This window comes from Harmonia axyridis, chromosome 4 (genome assembly GCF_914767665.1).
Source record: "Harmonia axyridis chromosome 4, icHarAxyr1.1, whole genome shotgun sequence".
Lineage (NCBI taxonomy): Eukaryota > Metazoa > Arthropoda > Insecta > Coleoptera > Coccinellidae > Harmonia > Harmonia axyridis.
The window spans coordinates 46430159-46444855 of NC_059504.1; the positions used below are offsets into that span (position 1 = coordinate 46430159).

The 14697-nt window shown below is 37.4% G+C and overlaps 1 protein-coding gene across 2 annotated transcripts in view; it reads right to left on the bottom strand.

Annotated features, from left to right (window-relative positions):
* Positions 1–5187: 5187 nt before the first annotated feature.
* The window catches only part of LOC123679175 (laminin subunit alpha-1), a 293884-nt gene continuing 284374 nt past the window's right edge, over positions 5188–14697 (bottom strand). For both annotated transcript variants that reach the window (XM_045616605.1, XM_045616606.1), the window contains 9 exons: positions 13503–13715; positions 13286–13448; positions 12409–12804; positions 11697–12115; positions 9567–9870; positions 9085–9369; positions 7801–7957; positions 7179–7538; positions 5188–5522 (listed from right to left, as the gene is read on the bottom strand). In XM_045616605.1, coding sequence (XP_045472561.1) covers positions 5377–5522; positions 7179–7538; positions 7801–7957; positions 9085–9369; positions 9567–9870; positions 11697–12115; positions 12409–12804; positions 13286–13448; positions 13503–13715 — 2443 coding nt within the window. In that variant the 3' untranslated portion in view covers positions 5188–5376. The remainder of the gene's footprint in view (positions 5523–7178; positions 7539–7800; positions 7958–9084; positions 9370–9566; positions 9871–11696; positions 12116–12408; positions 12805–13285; positions 13449–13502; positions 13716–14697) is intronic.

The window sequence follows — 14697 nt, forward strand, 5'->3', positions numbered from 1 at the left end:
GTCATAGAATATGACATTGATTAATTTTATTATTAATTTAATTATGAATAAATCCAAACGATGGGGTTAAATGTCTAAAAACATGGTGTGTGCACTCGTCAATTTTAGAATGGAATGACATTCGACCAAATTGAAAATATTAGTTTTATTTCGTGGCGGCGCCGCAATGTCTTACCACAGATTACTAGTCTGTGGTCATACCTTTCATTTCGATCTTTTTTCCTTTGATTTTGTCAGGATACATCAATTAAAACTCGATCCTAGCCAATCAGAAGCTTAAACTAATATTCTCAAAATTGGCAAAACAAAAGCTAATCAGTCCATACACCAGGTTTTTAGACATCTTAGATGGGGTAAACGAAAAATGTAAAAATAAAGCTCAGCCAATCAAAAACGAGACCACGCGTGTCGCCACTGTGGTTTATTAATAAGATGCATAGAAAACCTGGTGTGTCTACTTATACCTGTAAAACTTTCGGACAAAACGGGAGATTTTTCAGATGTATATCTACCCACTTGATTTCAAGGGATCGCGTCTGTTTCAGATGGCGCTTACAACGTTTATCATTAGTGGATTTTATATTCTCTTCTCATTCTGCATATTTTTCTCATAACGAGAAGTTAATGAAATACATATTACAAACGTATATTATACACAGAAAAGTGATTCTTGGAGTTCATCTGCTGATTTGATACTTGATACATCATCAAATTCAAATCAAAATCTAAGATGTCTAGAAACAAAATCATTGGAAAAACGATCGAAATGACAAGTATGACATTGCGGCGCCGCCACGAAATAGAACTAATATCAATCTGGTCGAATCATTGCATTAAAAAATTGACGAGTGCATACAACATGTTTTTAGACATCTTGAATTTACTGAATTGAACTGACACACGTAAAAATTGAAATTATTTGGCCTGATAGTATTTGATTGTATATAAAACAAATTTGGTATTACATTTTGAGTAAATCCCAAAAATCGGGTGAATAGAGATGTAAACAAAAAACCTCCATATTTAGGCACAGCCAATCAAAAACGAGACCACGCTTGTCGCCACTGTGGTTAATAAGTCACTGTAGTACCGTAGAACATCTTTCTCTTTTGAAGTCATTGCTCCATCTCAATATAATTCACCTCTGGTGAGCAATTTTGATTTGCTCTAGCAGGTGGCAATATGCCACTCAGAAGGTTTGTGTAACAATTACACAATCTCTGTGCCAGTAGGGTTTTGGATTTGATACAAACTTCCTAGGACAGTGCCATCTTCGGTCGTTTGTGTTTCCTAGGAGCTTTTTCATCATAGTCGCAAGCCTTCCTTATAAGAGGGTATGCGTGATTTTCCATTTTATGAAGATCTTCACGCTCAGATCTTGGTCGTCTAGGAATGTTATTTGCAGGTCTTCATGTATTGGTACGTTGCTGACAAACCATGGTGCATTTCCCTCAGGATCGTATTCTGCACGACGTGAAGTCTCTGCTGATGCTTCTTTGCGACGTATCCCCAAGCCAGGCATGCGTAAGACATTAATGGTGGAGAAGAAGCTTGTTGGAAAGAGACATTTTGCTGCTTTTGCAAAGTAGCGGTTGCAACATTGCCGCTGCTGTCTTTTCCTTGGCCACATCTGATGTGACGTGTTGATTCCAAGTGAGCTTCTTGTCAAGTATCACTCCATGATACTTGGCCTCGTTTTTCCATTCGATCCTCCTACCGAACATTACTTCCTTGGGGATCTTTTTTCTTTCTACTGAAAAGAGCGGCTTCGCTCTTCTCAGGGTTTACTTCAATTCTCCAGCCTACCTTCTTTTAGGTATTTCGTTGCCATTTTGGGACACCAAGAACTGGCAAGAATGGCGGTGTCGTCAGCGTACAGTGCATCCCATTTTGGGTGAGACAGCCAGGTTTCTCGCTTGTTATTTAAGATAGAGCCTTGCGGTTTTCACGTTCCTGTCCTACTTTTTCGTGAAACTCAAGTTGGTCTAATCAGATTTTGCATAACTGTTTCCGTTCAAGAGATACAGCGCGATTTTGGAAATTGATACTTTTCGGACCCCTCCTTTATCTCCGAAGTTATTGGAAATAATGCTGAGGTGAAAACTACGTCTGAATCAGAATTTGGCGTAGAATCCAGTGGCGTACTCAATTTTTTTTTTCGGGGTATGGTTTTGAAGATTCAACACAAACTTATGTTTTTTTTTAATGGAACACCATGTGTATCATTACTTCGTTGAATTCGTTATTTTTTTCCCTTCAAAATGATATATGACACTATGTAGGTGGGATGTTCAGAAATGTTAAAAAAAACACTAAAACATCAAATAATGATGATTTTCTGTTAGTGGGCAATGGATTTCCCATAAAAAAGAAGAATCAATAATGATAACAATAATTTATAGCGATGACAGCTAGATCAGATTGGTTTTTTCCCTCCAATGCCCACTTGATAAAACAATGATCCCGAATGCATAGTAGCCATAATAACAACAAGGATATTTGTGTCATCAATGACCTACTACTTTTAAAAATCGAAAGTAATAATCCTCTTATCGAAACATAGAAAATTCATGGCCCATTTACAAAAAAAATCATCATTATTTGACGTTTTTGTGTTTTTTTAACATTTCTGAACATCCTACCTACATAGTATCATATATCATTTTGAAGGGAAAAAAATAACGAATTCAACGAAGTAATGATATATAGGGTGTTCCATTAAAAAAAATATAGGTTTGTGTTGAATCTTCAAAACCATACCCCGAAAAAAAATATTGAGTACGCCACTGGATTCTACGCAGAATTCTGATTCAGACGTAGTTTTCAGGTCAGCATTATTTCTAATAATTTCGGAGATAAAGGATGGGTCTAAAAAGTATCAATTTCCAAAATCACCCTGTATCTTTTGAACGGAAACAGTTATGCAGAATCTGATTAGACCAACTTGAGTTTCACGAAAAAGTAGGACAGGAACGTGAAAACCGCTAGGCTCTATTTTAAATAACAAGCGAGAAACCTGGCTGTCTCACCCAAAATGGGATGCACTGTACAGGGCCATGGAGGTTTTCTCCGTTTTTGACATGTCGGATACATATGTTGTAAACAATATTGGAGACAGCAGTGATCCTTGCGGAACTCCGGCTGAAAGACACCTATCTGAAGACAATACTCTGTCAACTCTGGCTCTAAAATTGCGAGAATGTAGGTAGGAAGCTAAAAGTTGGACCACCTGGGAAACCTGCCGCAAGCAGTTTGTATAGCAGTCCTTGTGCTATACTTTATCAAACGCTTTGGGTACATCCAAGAACACAGCCCATGTGACTTGTTTGTGGTTATATCCATCCATGATTTGTTCCACTACTCGGAGCACTTGTGGCACAGTGGAGTGTTGGCTTTGAAAACCGAACTGTTCCAACTGTATGATCTTCTTTTCTTCCTTCATTGTCTTCACTCTTTTCAGAATGACCGCTTCCGTAATCTTCCCTATGCACGAGAGAAGACTGATCGGACGGTAGTTCTGCGGAAATTTAGCATCTTTGCCGGCCTTGTGGATTGAAACCAAGTTGGCTTTCTTTCATTCCTTCGGAAAGTACCTTAGTCGTAGCGTGGCATTGCCTATATTCGTCAGTGCTACCAAGGCTCACTATAGAAGTGATTACAGTGACTTTATATACTACAGTGACCACAATACTCGTTAGCGTGTTTATTGGTTGGAGCCCTGTCCGCCATTAAAGGTCGAACTTTTACCAGTGATCTCTGATTTTCACTATTTACATTCGAGTGCTGGGCTGTTTCACATGCTTTGAAGCATTCTTGTTTGACTTCTTAGTGACTGTGACTGGTTCAGAGGGTTCAAACCTCCCCAAAATGTGAAGATGTCATCCACAGAAATGAACTGTCGAATAACCTTCGCGCAGGCGCAGTCGATAATCTGAATCTTGAAACACCGCTTAATATTTGAATCTATTTCCTGCCGACCTTTAATGGCGGATGGCCATGGTTGTCGACACTGTGGTAAAGGGTGTTTTTTTTTAAAGCTATAGAACTTTAAATTGCAATAGAACAACGATGGATTATTCGATTGACATGAATTTTATTCATCCGCAAGATATTCTTGTGGCATTACATTTTAAATATGATTTCTGGCATATGACCGCCACGGCTGGCTCGGATGTAGTCCAATCTGGACGTCCAATTTTCGATGACTTTTTCCAACATTTGTGGCCGTATATCGGCAATAACACGGCGAATGTTGTCTTCCAAATGGTCAAGGGTTTGTGGCTTATCCGCATAGACCAATGACTTTACATTGCCCCACAGAAAGTAGTCTAGCGGTGTTAAATCACAAGATCTTGGAGGCCAATTCACAGGTCCATAACGTGAAATTAGGCGGTCACCAAACGTGTCTTTCAATAAATCGATTGTGGCACGAGCTGTGTGACATGTTGCGCCGTCTTGTTGGAACCACAGCTCCTGGACATCATTGGTGTTTAATTCAGGAATGAAAAAGTTAGTAATCATGGCTCTATATCGATCACCATTGACTGTAACGTTTTGGCTATCATCGTTTTTGAAGAAGTACGGACCAATGATTCCACCAGCCCATAAAGCGCACCAAACAGTCAGTTTTTCTGGATGTAACGGTGTTTCGACATACACTTGAGGATTAGCTTCACTTCGAATGCGGCAGTTTTGTTTGTTGACGTAGCCATTCAACCAGAAGTGCACTTCATCGCTAAACAAAATGAAATGGACGTAGTGCGCGATACGTATTCCGCACAGAACCATTATTTTCGAAATGAAATTGCACTATTTGCAAGTGTTGTTCAGGCGTGAGTCTATTCATGATGAATTGCCAAACCAAACTGAGAATAAATCATTTGACAGCTGTTAAATCGTTCGCCATCTTGAACAGTAATGCCAACTTAAAGTTATATACCTCGAGAAAAAACACCTTATATATACAGTCACTGTAGTGTCGTGTTTCCTATCTATACATTACTATTTATCTATGTTTTTCATTTTCCAGATCTTTTTTTTAATATAATCTAGATATTGATAATTAAAGATGGAAAAGTCTGACCCAATTCATTATTAATTCAGATTATTTTGAAATACATGCCTTTTAATTTTGCATTTAATAATTTATATCTATTCTCAACTTGGAAATACGAATTAATGAAATGATAAAATTCAGGTGAGATTTATTTTTTACAAAATACATGAGAAAAATTATACACTTAAATATTTACAATACTTCATTGATATGTACAATAAATGGCAGTGACTCGTTAATACAAATAGCATTTACCAAAATATTAGATAATAATAATACATCAATTCAATAAATAACTACCTAAATTTCCAACTACACTCCTAATCTACTATAGGACAGGAATCAAGTGATACACTATTCAATTCTTCCATTTCAGTCCAATTTTTGAGTGTCTCACCAATTTTGAACTTTCTCAAACAGCCTTTGAAGTTCTCCCTCACTTTCAAAGTTCCACTTGGCGCAGCATCTGAAATATTATTCAGTTCTAGAGTAATGTAATACATGAATGTTCGTAATATAATAATACTACGAACATAATAATGATAGAATAGTTATTTATAATACAAGTGCAGAAGGCATTGATATTCTTCAATTCAAAAACGAGCCACGAAGTGGCGAGTTTTGGAATGAACGAGTGGTAGAATGAGCCTTCTGTACGAGTATTATACATTATTTTCTCTAATTCAATGCATTTTCATTGAAATTAATGAAATATTTCCATAAATATATTTTAGTGATTTTCACATTGAAAAATGTTGGTTGGCAGAACTGATTTCTTTAAGGCAAATTGATGAATTGACCATATTCACCGTCGCCATATTGTTATGCGACAATACCTACTACCCAGTGTTCCCAACGAAGAAATATTGAGTTTACTAGAAAAATTCCACAATATAAAGTTTCTAAGTGAAGTTTATGTGTACCTTTTCTGGCTGCTACGTCAGATAGGCTTGTTTGGGACAATATTTTGCAAAAATTTCACCTTTTGGAAATAAAATCATTAGTGAAAGGTAGTTTTCTGAACAAATTAATTGTGGCCGAGTGTATAAATGAAGGCTTCGCTTCATTTTTGGAAATAGTCAGTGGAAGAATAGTCTCTATGGCTGATAGTATTTTTGATATTAGCGGTATTTTTCTAGAAAACTCAAAATTTCTCCGTTGGGAACACTGGGTAGTTGGTATTGTCGCAAAACAATATGGCGACGGTGAATATGGTCAATTGACAGATAAAACCGTGGCGGAAAGTTCGGAGTATATATTTAGTATTCTGTGGTTCGGAGTACCAACATAGAATAGTATATTCTTAAACAAGTTGCAGAATGCGGGCTCCTATTCCAACACTCATGCGTTCCAAAACTCGCTCCTTCGTCGCTCGTTTTCGAATTTCGCATTCGTGTTGGAATTGCCTTCTGCAACGAGTATTTGACGATGTTTTCTCTATTTCAGTCAATTTTTGTGGAATATGGTCGAAATTCAATGAAAAATTCAGATTATACATCCTAGTGACATTTAAATTGTATCTTAGCAGTTGTGTGACTGTTACAAAAATTGACAGATTACGGAATTTCAATTTGAATCGTACGTTTCGAATTTTGGAATAATTTATAATTACGCATTAAGTTCGTGAATTATGTCTGACGAAATCGATTGAACACCACCAGAATTAAGAGAAATTGAGAATATAATGTCGAAAATCATTTCACTAAATCCAAATTATATTATATTGACAGTTTGACGTGTGCTCAATTTTGATAGGATCGGAAGTCAGTGTAGGCAACCGCAAAACGAAAAATATGAATCGTACGTTTCGAATTTTGAAATAATTTACATTTACGCATTGAATTCGTGAAAAATGTCTGGCGAAATCGATTTAACACCACCAGAATTAACATATTTTGCGCATAATGTTGCAATTCATTTCACTATATCCAAATAATATTATAATGACAATTATTGACGTTTGTTGAAATTTGATAGGATTGGAAGTCAGTATAGACAACCACAAAACAAAAAATATAACCGAAAACAATGCTGTAGTGAGTTCATTACAGCACTGTTTTTAGAACTGTTATGAACTCATTACGATACTGATGTAGAGAAACTTTATTCTGTGCTTTCTTACCTGGTAAACCGCCAATATAAAGAGGTGCCTCAATATCATCCGAGAGGGAGCTGCTGTCGTACCTTGCCCAACTTCTTGCGATACCATCTATCTTCACCGTCAACTCATATTGGGAGTAAAGGGCAGTGACATTATGCCATTTGTTGTTGCAAAGTGCATAATCAGAGTTCAAGTTATTGGCAACACTGAAAACCGGACTGATTCCTAAATCAACAGACATCACCATCCCTCCATTTTGCAGTTCGATTGAAAGGGCAGGACTGTTTCCTGAGTTTGAAATGCTGAGCAGAATTCCATTTTGTTCCGACGTCTTGAATTCGAAGCTGAGCTCTAATTGTTGGTTCACTTGGAAGTCTCGCTCTGAAAATAGTTAGACATAATGTGGATATCTTGAAAGGAATGTGGAAAGGTAGATAGCACAAGAAAGTAAACTTGGAGTATTATAATTGAGGCTATTAAAAATCATCTTAAGCTAAAGTTTTGGACTTTGCATATCAACTGAATTTACAACGCAGAGCAGTTCAAAACATTGCTGTACTAGAACAGAATAGAGGGAGTGCTTCATTGCAAGACAACTCCTAAATTTTTTTATTCATTAAACTAGTGTAGTTTCATATCTTACTGTAAATAGCATAAGCATCTCCTCCAAAATAAGCTCCAGACTCTACGTTAGAGAAACAGGAACCTAGGTTCATGAAATCCGATAGGTCTTTGGTATTCAGTTGTAGCATGTTGTTGATCTTGAAGTCTCTGACGCATCCAATGAATTGCTGTATACTCTGTGGAGGAAAATAATATTTGGTTGAAGAGATTGTTATGCCCTACTTGACTAAATTTATGAATCAAATTCTTTAGTACCAATTGCTTCCGTATATTTACTCTTTAGAACTTTGGTTAGTTTACTTAAGGCAGAAATATACTTAAGCCGAGATATTTGGAACGGCTGTTTGCTTGCTGCTTGTAAGGCAAAGACGGAAGGGATTTCTGCATCGCAATGTGACTGGAGAAGGAAAATGGGTTCATTATGATAATCTCAAGCAAAGAAAGTCATGGGGATATCCCGGCCATGCTTCCACGTCGACGGCCAAACCGAATATTCAAGGTTCAAAGGTCATGCTCAGTATTTGGTGGGACCAGCTCTTAGTGTATTAGGAGTTGTTAAAACCGACTGAAACAATCATATGCGATCGTTATCGAACGCAATTAATGCGTTTGTGCCGAGCATTGGAAGACAAACGGCCGCAATAGAACGAGAGACATGATAAAGTAGTTTTACAGCATGACTATGCTGGACCCCATGTTGCGAAAGTGGTCAAGACATACTTGTAACGTTGAAATGTCACTTGTTTTGATCAATGGCTCACAGCTTGGCTGATCAGCACTTCCAGTCTTAAGAAATAAAAAATTTGATCGATTCGTGGATCACTTCAAAAGATGACCATTTTTTTCAACGCGGGATTCGTACACTGCCCGAAAGATGGGAGAAAGTAGTGGCTAGCGATGGACAATACTTTGAATCATAAATGTGTAACCAGTTTTTTACAATAAAGCTTCGAATTTTGAAAAAAAGTTGTACGCCTATGTGATATAACAATTTGGGCAAGTCACATTGCTGAAAAAGCATATAGAGACTTCCATAAAGCCAAACATGCAGTGTCAATCGAAATAGCACGGCCATACATAAAATACATACATGATATTGAGTCTGATTCAAAGTTACAGACTATTTCGCAATTCTTTGGGATTAGAAATGAGCCCACTAAATTTCTTTTATTAATGAGTCACTTCATAGGTAAATAAATATGCCTAGTCAACTATAATGCAAACATTTCCTATATTAGTCTGATGAATATAAAAAAAAATTGCTTCAACAGAAATCAGTATAAATTATGAAATGATGACTTACAATATCCCTAGATGTGAAGTTCTCAGGTACATTTCCAAGGTAAAATTCGTTTCGGACATTGCTCTTTGGTATTTTAGAAAGCTTCTGCCATACACCGTCAAGAGAAATTCGCAACTTTCTTTTCTTCTTAATTATCGTCTGTTCAATTACAACGGTATGCCACTCTCCATCGTTCACCTTAGCATCAAAAATTATGTTTGTGGGTTTACGTCTTCCCTTGATGGAGTACTGCAATTGTCCCTTATGTATTTCCAGAATGTTGTACTGCGATTTTGGCTGCGAACCCTGTAACACGATAAAATGATTTGGTTTTTTTAGGAGATCTGATTAGGGTATCTTGTAATAAACTACAAGAACAAAAAGATTAAAAGAACACTTAAATATAATCAAAATCAGAAAATACTCGAATACCAAGGATGAAGGCAAGTAAATAATTGAGCTTGTATCCAAATGGACAATATGTGAAAATCATCTTCTCTTACCGTTGAGATCATCAATGAACCCTCTGGATTCAGAGTTCTGAACTGTAACTCCAAAGTGAAGTTTTTCCTCCAAAACGAGTTCTTTTTGTACACATAGCTGGGCCTTCTATCTCCAAACTTGATGGCAGAAGGATCTATCTGATGTGGCGACGCTGGAAAACAACCTTGAGTGTTCTGCATACTATCTGGGTTTTCGGTTATTGTTAGACTTGTTGGAATTTCTTCTGGTAGCTCTGGCATTCTCCATCGTCCAATTTCGACTCGTTTGAAACTGGTTACAGTGGAAGAGTTGAAGGTTACCTCTCTGAAAGGAAAGAAGGAAAAAATGAGCAATATTGTACCTATATAGAGATGAAGGATTTCTTTGATATGAGCTACATATTATTGAATCATAGTTGTATAACTTTGCTTCCGCCGTTTTGCAATACATGGCTGTAGCGGTAAGTGGTATTCGAAATTGATAGTTGTAGATGTCATATAATAAGCTAAGGTATTTGTAAACATAACGCCATCCAAATATTAGGCGATTTGTGTCTGCATCATAATGTAATTCTCGATTAAACAGCTTACGAGCCAAATTGTAGTCATTAGCGGGAAGTTTTGATTTTCTGCTTTAATATGAATGAATCTGCTGCTAAGGCTCATCGAATGCTCTCAAATGCGTATGGAGATTCCGCTATTAGTGAAAGAACGTACCAAGACCGGTTTCAACGCTTCACGTACGGTGATTTTGACGTCGAAGACCAGCATGAAGGTGGAAGAGGGAAGGTTTTCGAAGATGAAGAATTGGAGGCATTACTTGATCAAGACTCGTGTCGAATACAACAAGAATTGGCAGAATCATTAGGAGGGGTGCAGAAAGCCATTTCAAAACGCCTAAAAGTCATGGAAATGATTCAGAAACAAGGAAATTGCAGCGTTTGCTTGCTTGAGAATAGCTTTGAGAAGGCATTTCCCGATCACATCGTGACTTGAGACGAAAAATGGGTTCATTACGATTATCCCAAGCCCAGAAAATTATGGGGATATCCCGGCTATGCTTCCACGTCGACGACCAAACCGAATATTCACGGTTCCAAGGTCATGCTCAGTATTAGGTGGGACGAGCTTGGCGTGTGTATTATGATTTGATAAAAACCCACTGAAACAATCACAGGCTATCGTTATCGAACGCAGTTAATGCGTTTGAGCAGAGCATTGAAAGACAAACGGCCGCAATACAACGAGAGACATGATGAACTGATTTTACAGCATAGCAATGCGCGACTCCATGCTGTGAAAGTGGTCAAGACATACTTGGAAACGTTGAAGTAGGAAATCCTACCCCACCCGCCGTATTCCCCAGACATTGCTCCCTCGGACTATCTCTTGTTTCGATCAATGGCATACGACCTGGCTGATCGGCATTTCCGGTCTTATGAAGAAGTAAAAAATTGTATCGATTAGTGGATCACTTCAAAAGATCATAATCATAATCATAATCATTTATTGCATCCCATAAGACAAATTTACATTTATATAGGATAGGCCATAAATTAAGTAAGCAGGAAAAAAAATCAAACTAAATATTCAAATCAACCTGAAACAAAAATATTCTTCTTTGCTATAGAAACACTGCTCTAGTAATAAATCCTTGATATTTTTTTTAAAACTTAAATATTCAAGATGCTTAATTCGCTCTGGTAGGTGATCGAAAAGTTTGATTCCAGCATACATGAGTGATTGTTGAAATTTCGTGGTTCTGTGAGTTGGTAAGCAGATTATTTCCTTATGTCTGGTATCATACTTGTGATATTCGGAGCACTTGTGACCAGTTGTTTCAACAAGAGATTTATACGCTGCCCGAAAGATGGGAGGAAGTAGTGGCCAGCGATGGACAATACTTTGAATCAGAAATGTATAACCAGTTTTTACAATAAAGCCTCGAACTTCGGAAAAAAAAAACGGCGGAAGCAAAGTGTCACGCCTATGTATGACCTTTACTGTTATGTTCTTCTTTGTTGTTGATATTCCAAGCAATGGAAAGCTTTAAAAACACAACAGATAAATAAAATCTTTTTTCTCAGAAATAAATTAACATACATATATAGTTGGGTGTTCTTATAGGTTTCTTCAACAGTGTTCACTTACTTGTTATCAACATAAATGTTAGATATTCCTCCAAGCAATCCACCATACTCTTTAGTATAATCCTCTCCAATATTCAGTATGATGGGATCGCCTCGAAGCAACTTGATTCCCTGGCCTTTTTTCTCTTCACCATTCACCGTCAACGCCGATACATTTTCACCGATAGTAATATTAATAGTGTTTAAAACTTCGTTGAGTGAAACTGCAGACTCGACGCGTTGTCCGTTTTGAAGTTCTAGCAACATCCTTCTGTCCCTGATGGTTATCTTTCCGATTTTGTCGATGGTCATCACATAACTGCTGTTGGAGATGGGATACAGTTCGAAATACATGTTGAATATCCTCTTTCTGTATTTCGCTGTGGTGTTTAAGATGAGGTTACCTTCTCCAGTGAACCATGCTCGATGGAAGTTGAGTTCCTGATATGGAAAATAAGTTTAGTAACATTAAGACAAGACAATTATTATTGGCAACTATCACTTTGCATTTTGTCAAATTTTCAATGTGAAAAATAATGCTCCACCAATAGCAATACTAGAGCATGATGTACCAAACCATTTTGCAAGTCTTATTTGACTTTTCAATTCTGAATACTTTTCTTGGAAAGTAATTCATTTGAAAAGTGTAAAATTGCAAAGTAGTTTGGTGCAACAAGACCCTGATCCAATATCGTTTAAGACACCAACTCTGTTAGTGACTGATGCTATCTCACCTTAACACTTCTTGGGAATGTATTGTAAGACACTACAGTTCTCAAGTTCCTCTCACTGCGATGATTGAGGAAACCCACGAACGACGTTGTATTGACGGATATACAGGTTCTGTTGAAAGTGGGACTCACGCCTCCCACGAAGTACCTGCTTTGCCTTATCCTGAAGACGTTCATCCTGAACAGGTTTCTGATCTCATTGAAGGACTTGTCGTTTACGGTAAGATCGTAGTACTGCTTGTTGCCCTTGTACTGCAACGCTATGTTGATATTGTTCTCTCTACCGTCGTTGATTTTCTCCTCTACTGGTATCGAGACTGTGGTGGCGTTGTCATTGTGGCTCATGTAAAACTCTAATAGGCCGTTCTTCAGGACCAGAGACATGTAGGCGCATGGATTCTAGAATAATGATGGAATTTGTTCAATAATATCTATTAAATATGAAACACTAGTAGAAATTCAGGCAAACTTCAGAAAGTGAAGCACCTATTTTTTCACCATAACCATTAATGCCACTGACAGATTGTACACATAGCCAGTTCTCCTAAATAAAAAGAGTTCTGTTTTTGAACAGAGGCTTACAAAGGCCTAGGGATGCAGCATCGGAAATTCAAATGGCTGATTCATCACTTGTCTTAAATTGTGTAGGAACTCACTACTTAAGATAGCTTTCAAGTCACGTTAGATTGATTAATCATTTTTTTAATATTGTGAAGTTACTCATATATTAGGATGGCTTTTAGGTTAGTTTATGTTCACATTTTTTCTGAAACCCTTGGTGAAGTTAAGGTTCCAAAATTTGAATTAAGGTAAGGGAGAACATATGGCCCCACTATTTCTTGAAGGTAACGCAGCTAGATGAAATACAATGATCACTTACAGATATTTCTTGTGCTAAAAAGAGCAGGCTGTTCTCGTCGAAGGTCTTGAAATTCAGTATCACCGAGAACTGTTGTGGATTCAAGGTGGCCACATTGTAGAGCGAGTAACTGCCGTCCACATACAGAGTGTTGAGTTTTTCCTGTTCGGAACCTCTGGCCTCTCTGGAAAAAAGTTTGCGTAAACAATACGTCAAAATTCCGTTGCGGTCGACTTACGTTTCACATGCGGTGCATTTTCCTTCGCTCTTCACGAAATTCCAAAGTCCGACGTTGATGTCATTGAGGAAGAATTCGTACAAACAACCTGCACTGGGATGGTTCATGTTGGTTCCAATGTTTATCAGATCGTTGGGAGATATGTAAAGTAGTTTGGGTTCTGGGATTTCTATTATTTGGTTTAGGATGTGCAGATATAAGCTGTCCTGTCTCCTATGGAAAAAATCAATAATGAATTGACCAGAAATATCAGAAATGCAGTATGTTTCGTGAGCAGATTATAATCAACATAATCGTCCATCTGAGTATACAATTGGTAAGACAGAGAAAAAATTTGAAGATACTGGATCTGCTACTGATGACTTAAAGCCTATACATCATTGCAATGCACGCTCGACCGGGAATATTTCTGTTGTAAGTAAAAGTTGTGAAGAAGATCTAAATTTATCCATTCTTCGGCGCGCAAAACATTTGGGCCTCTCTTAAGGTACGCTATAGCATATTTTATATCTGGATTTGCATCTCACACATCCTCATAAGGTTCTGTTAAGCAATTGACACAAGAACTAAAACCTGACCATGGAATGCGCAGAACCAATTGGGTGCTAAAACAACATTTGGATGACGATATATCGCATCGAATTTTATGCAGCGACGAAGCACATTTTTCACTGGGTGAAAACCTTCATGCAACTGCTGAGAGACTATTATATCCCCAAAAAGTCACTGTATGGTATGTAATTTGATCTAGCGAAGTGATTGGCCCGTATTTCATTGAAAATAAAGAAGTACCGTCAATTATGCTCGCTATAGCCAAATGATTACCGATTTTGGCTTGATATTAATTATATAAGGTGTGATTCTAGCATAATGGTGCAACAAGCCACACAGCAAGACCCGTTTTGGTTTTATTCCAAGAAAAACTTCCAAAAGGCTCATGTGAAATGGCCACCACGATCTTTGATTTATCGCTTTTGGATTTTTTTGTGTGATTATGCGAAGGATCGTTTTCATGTAGATTTTTTCTTCAAACTATTGACGAATCTGAAAACCAACATCCAAGTTATTTGTGATATTCCCCGAAATTATGGCGAGTTATCGAAAATTAACTCAAAAGGATCGATACTGTAAGAGATCACGCGGAGGACATTTAAATGATGTTGTATTCCACACATAATATCAAATATAGCATTAT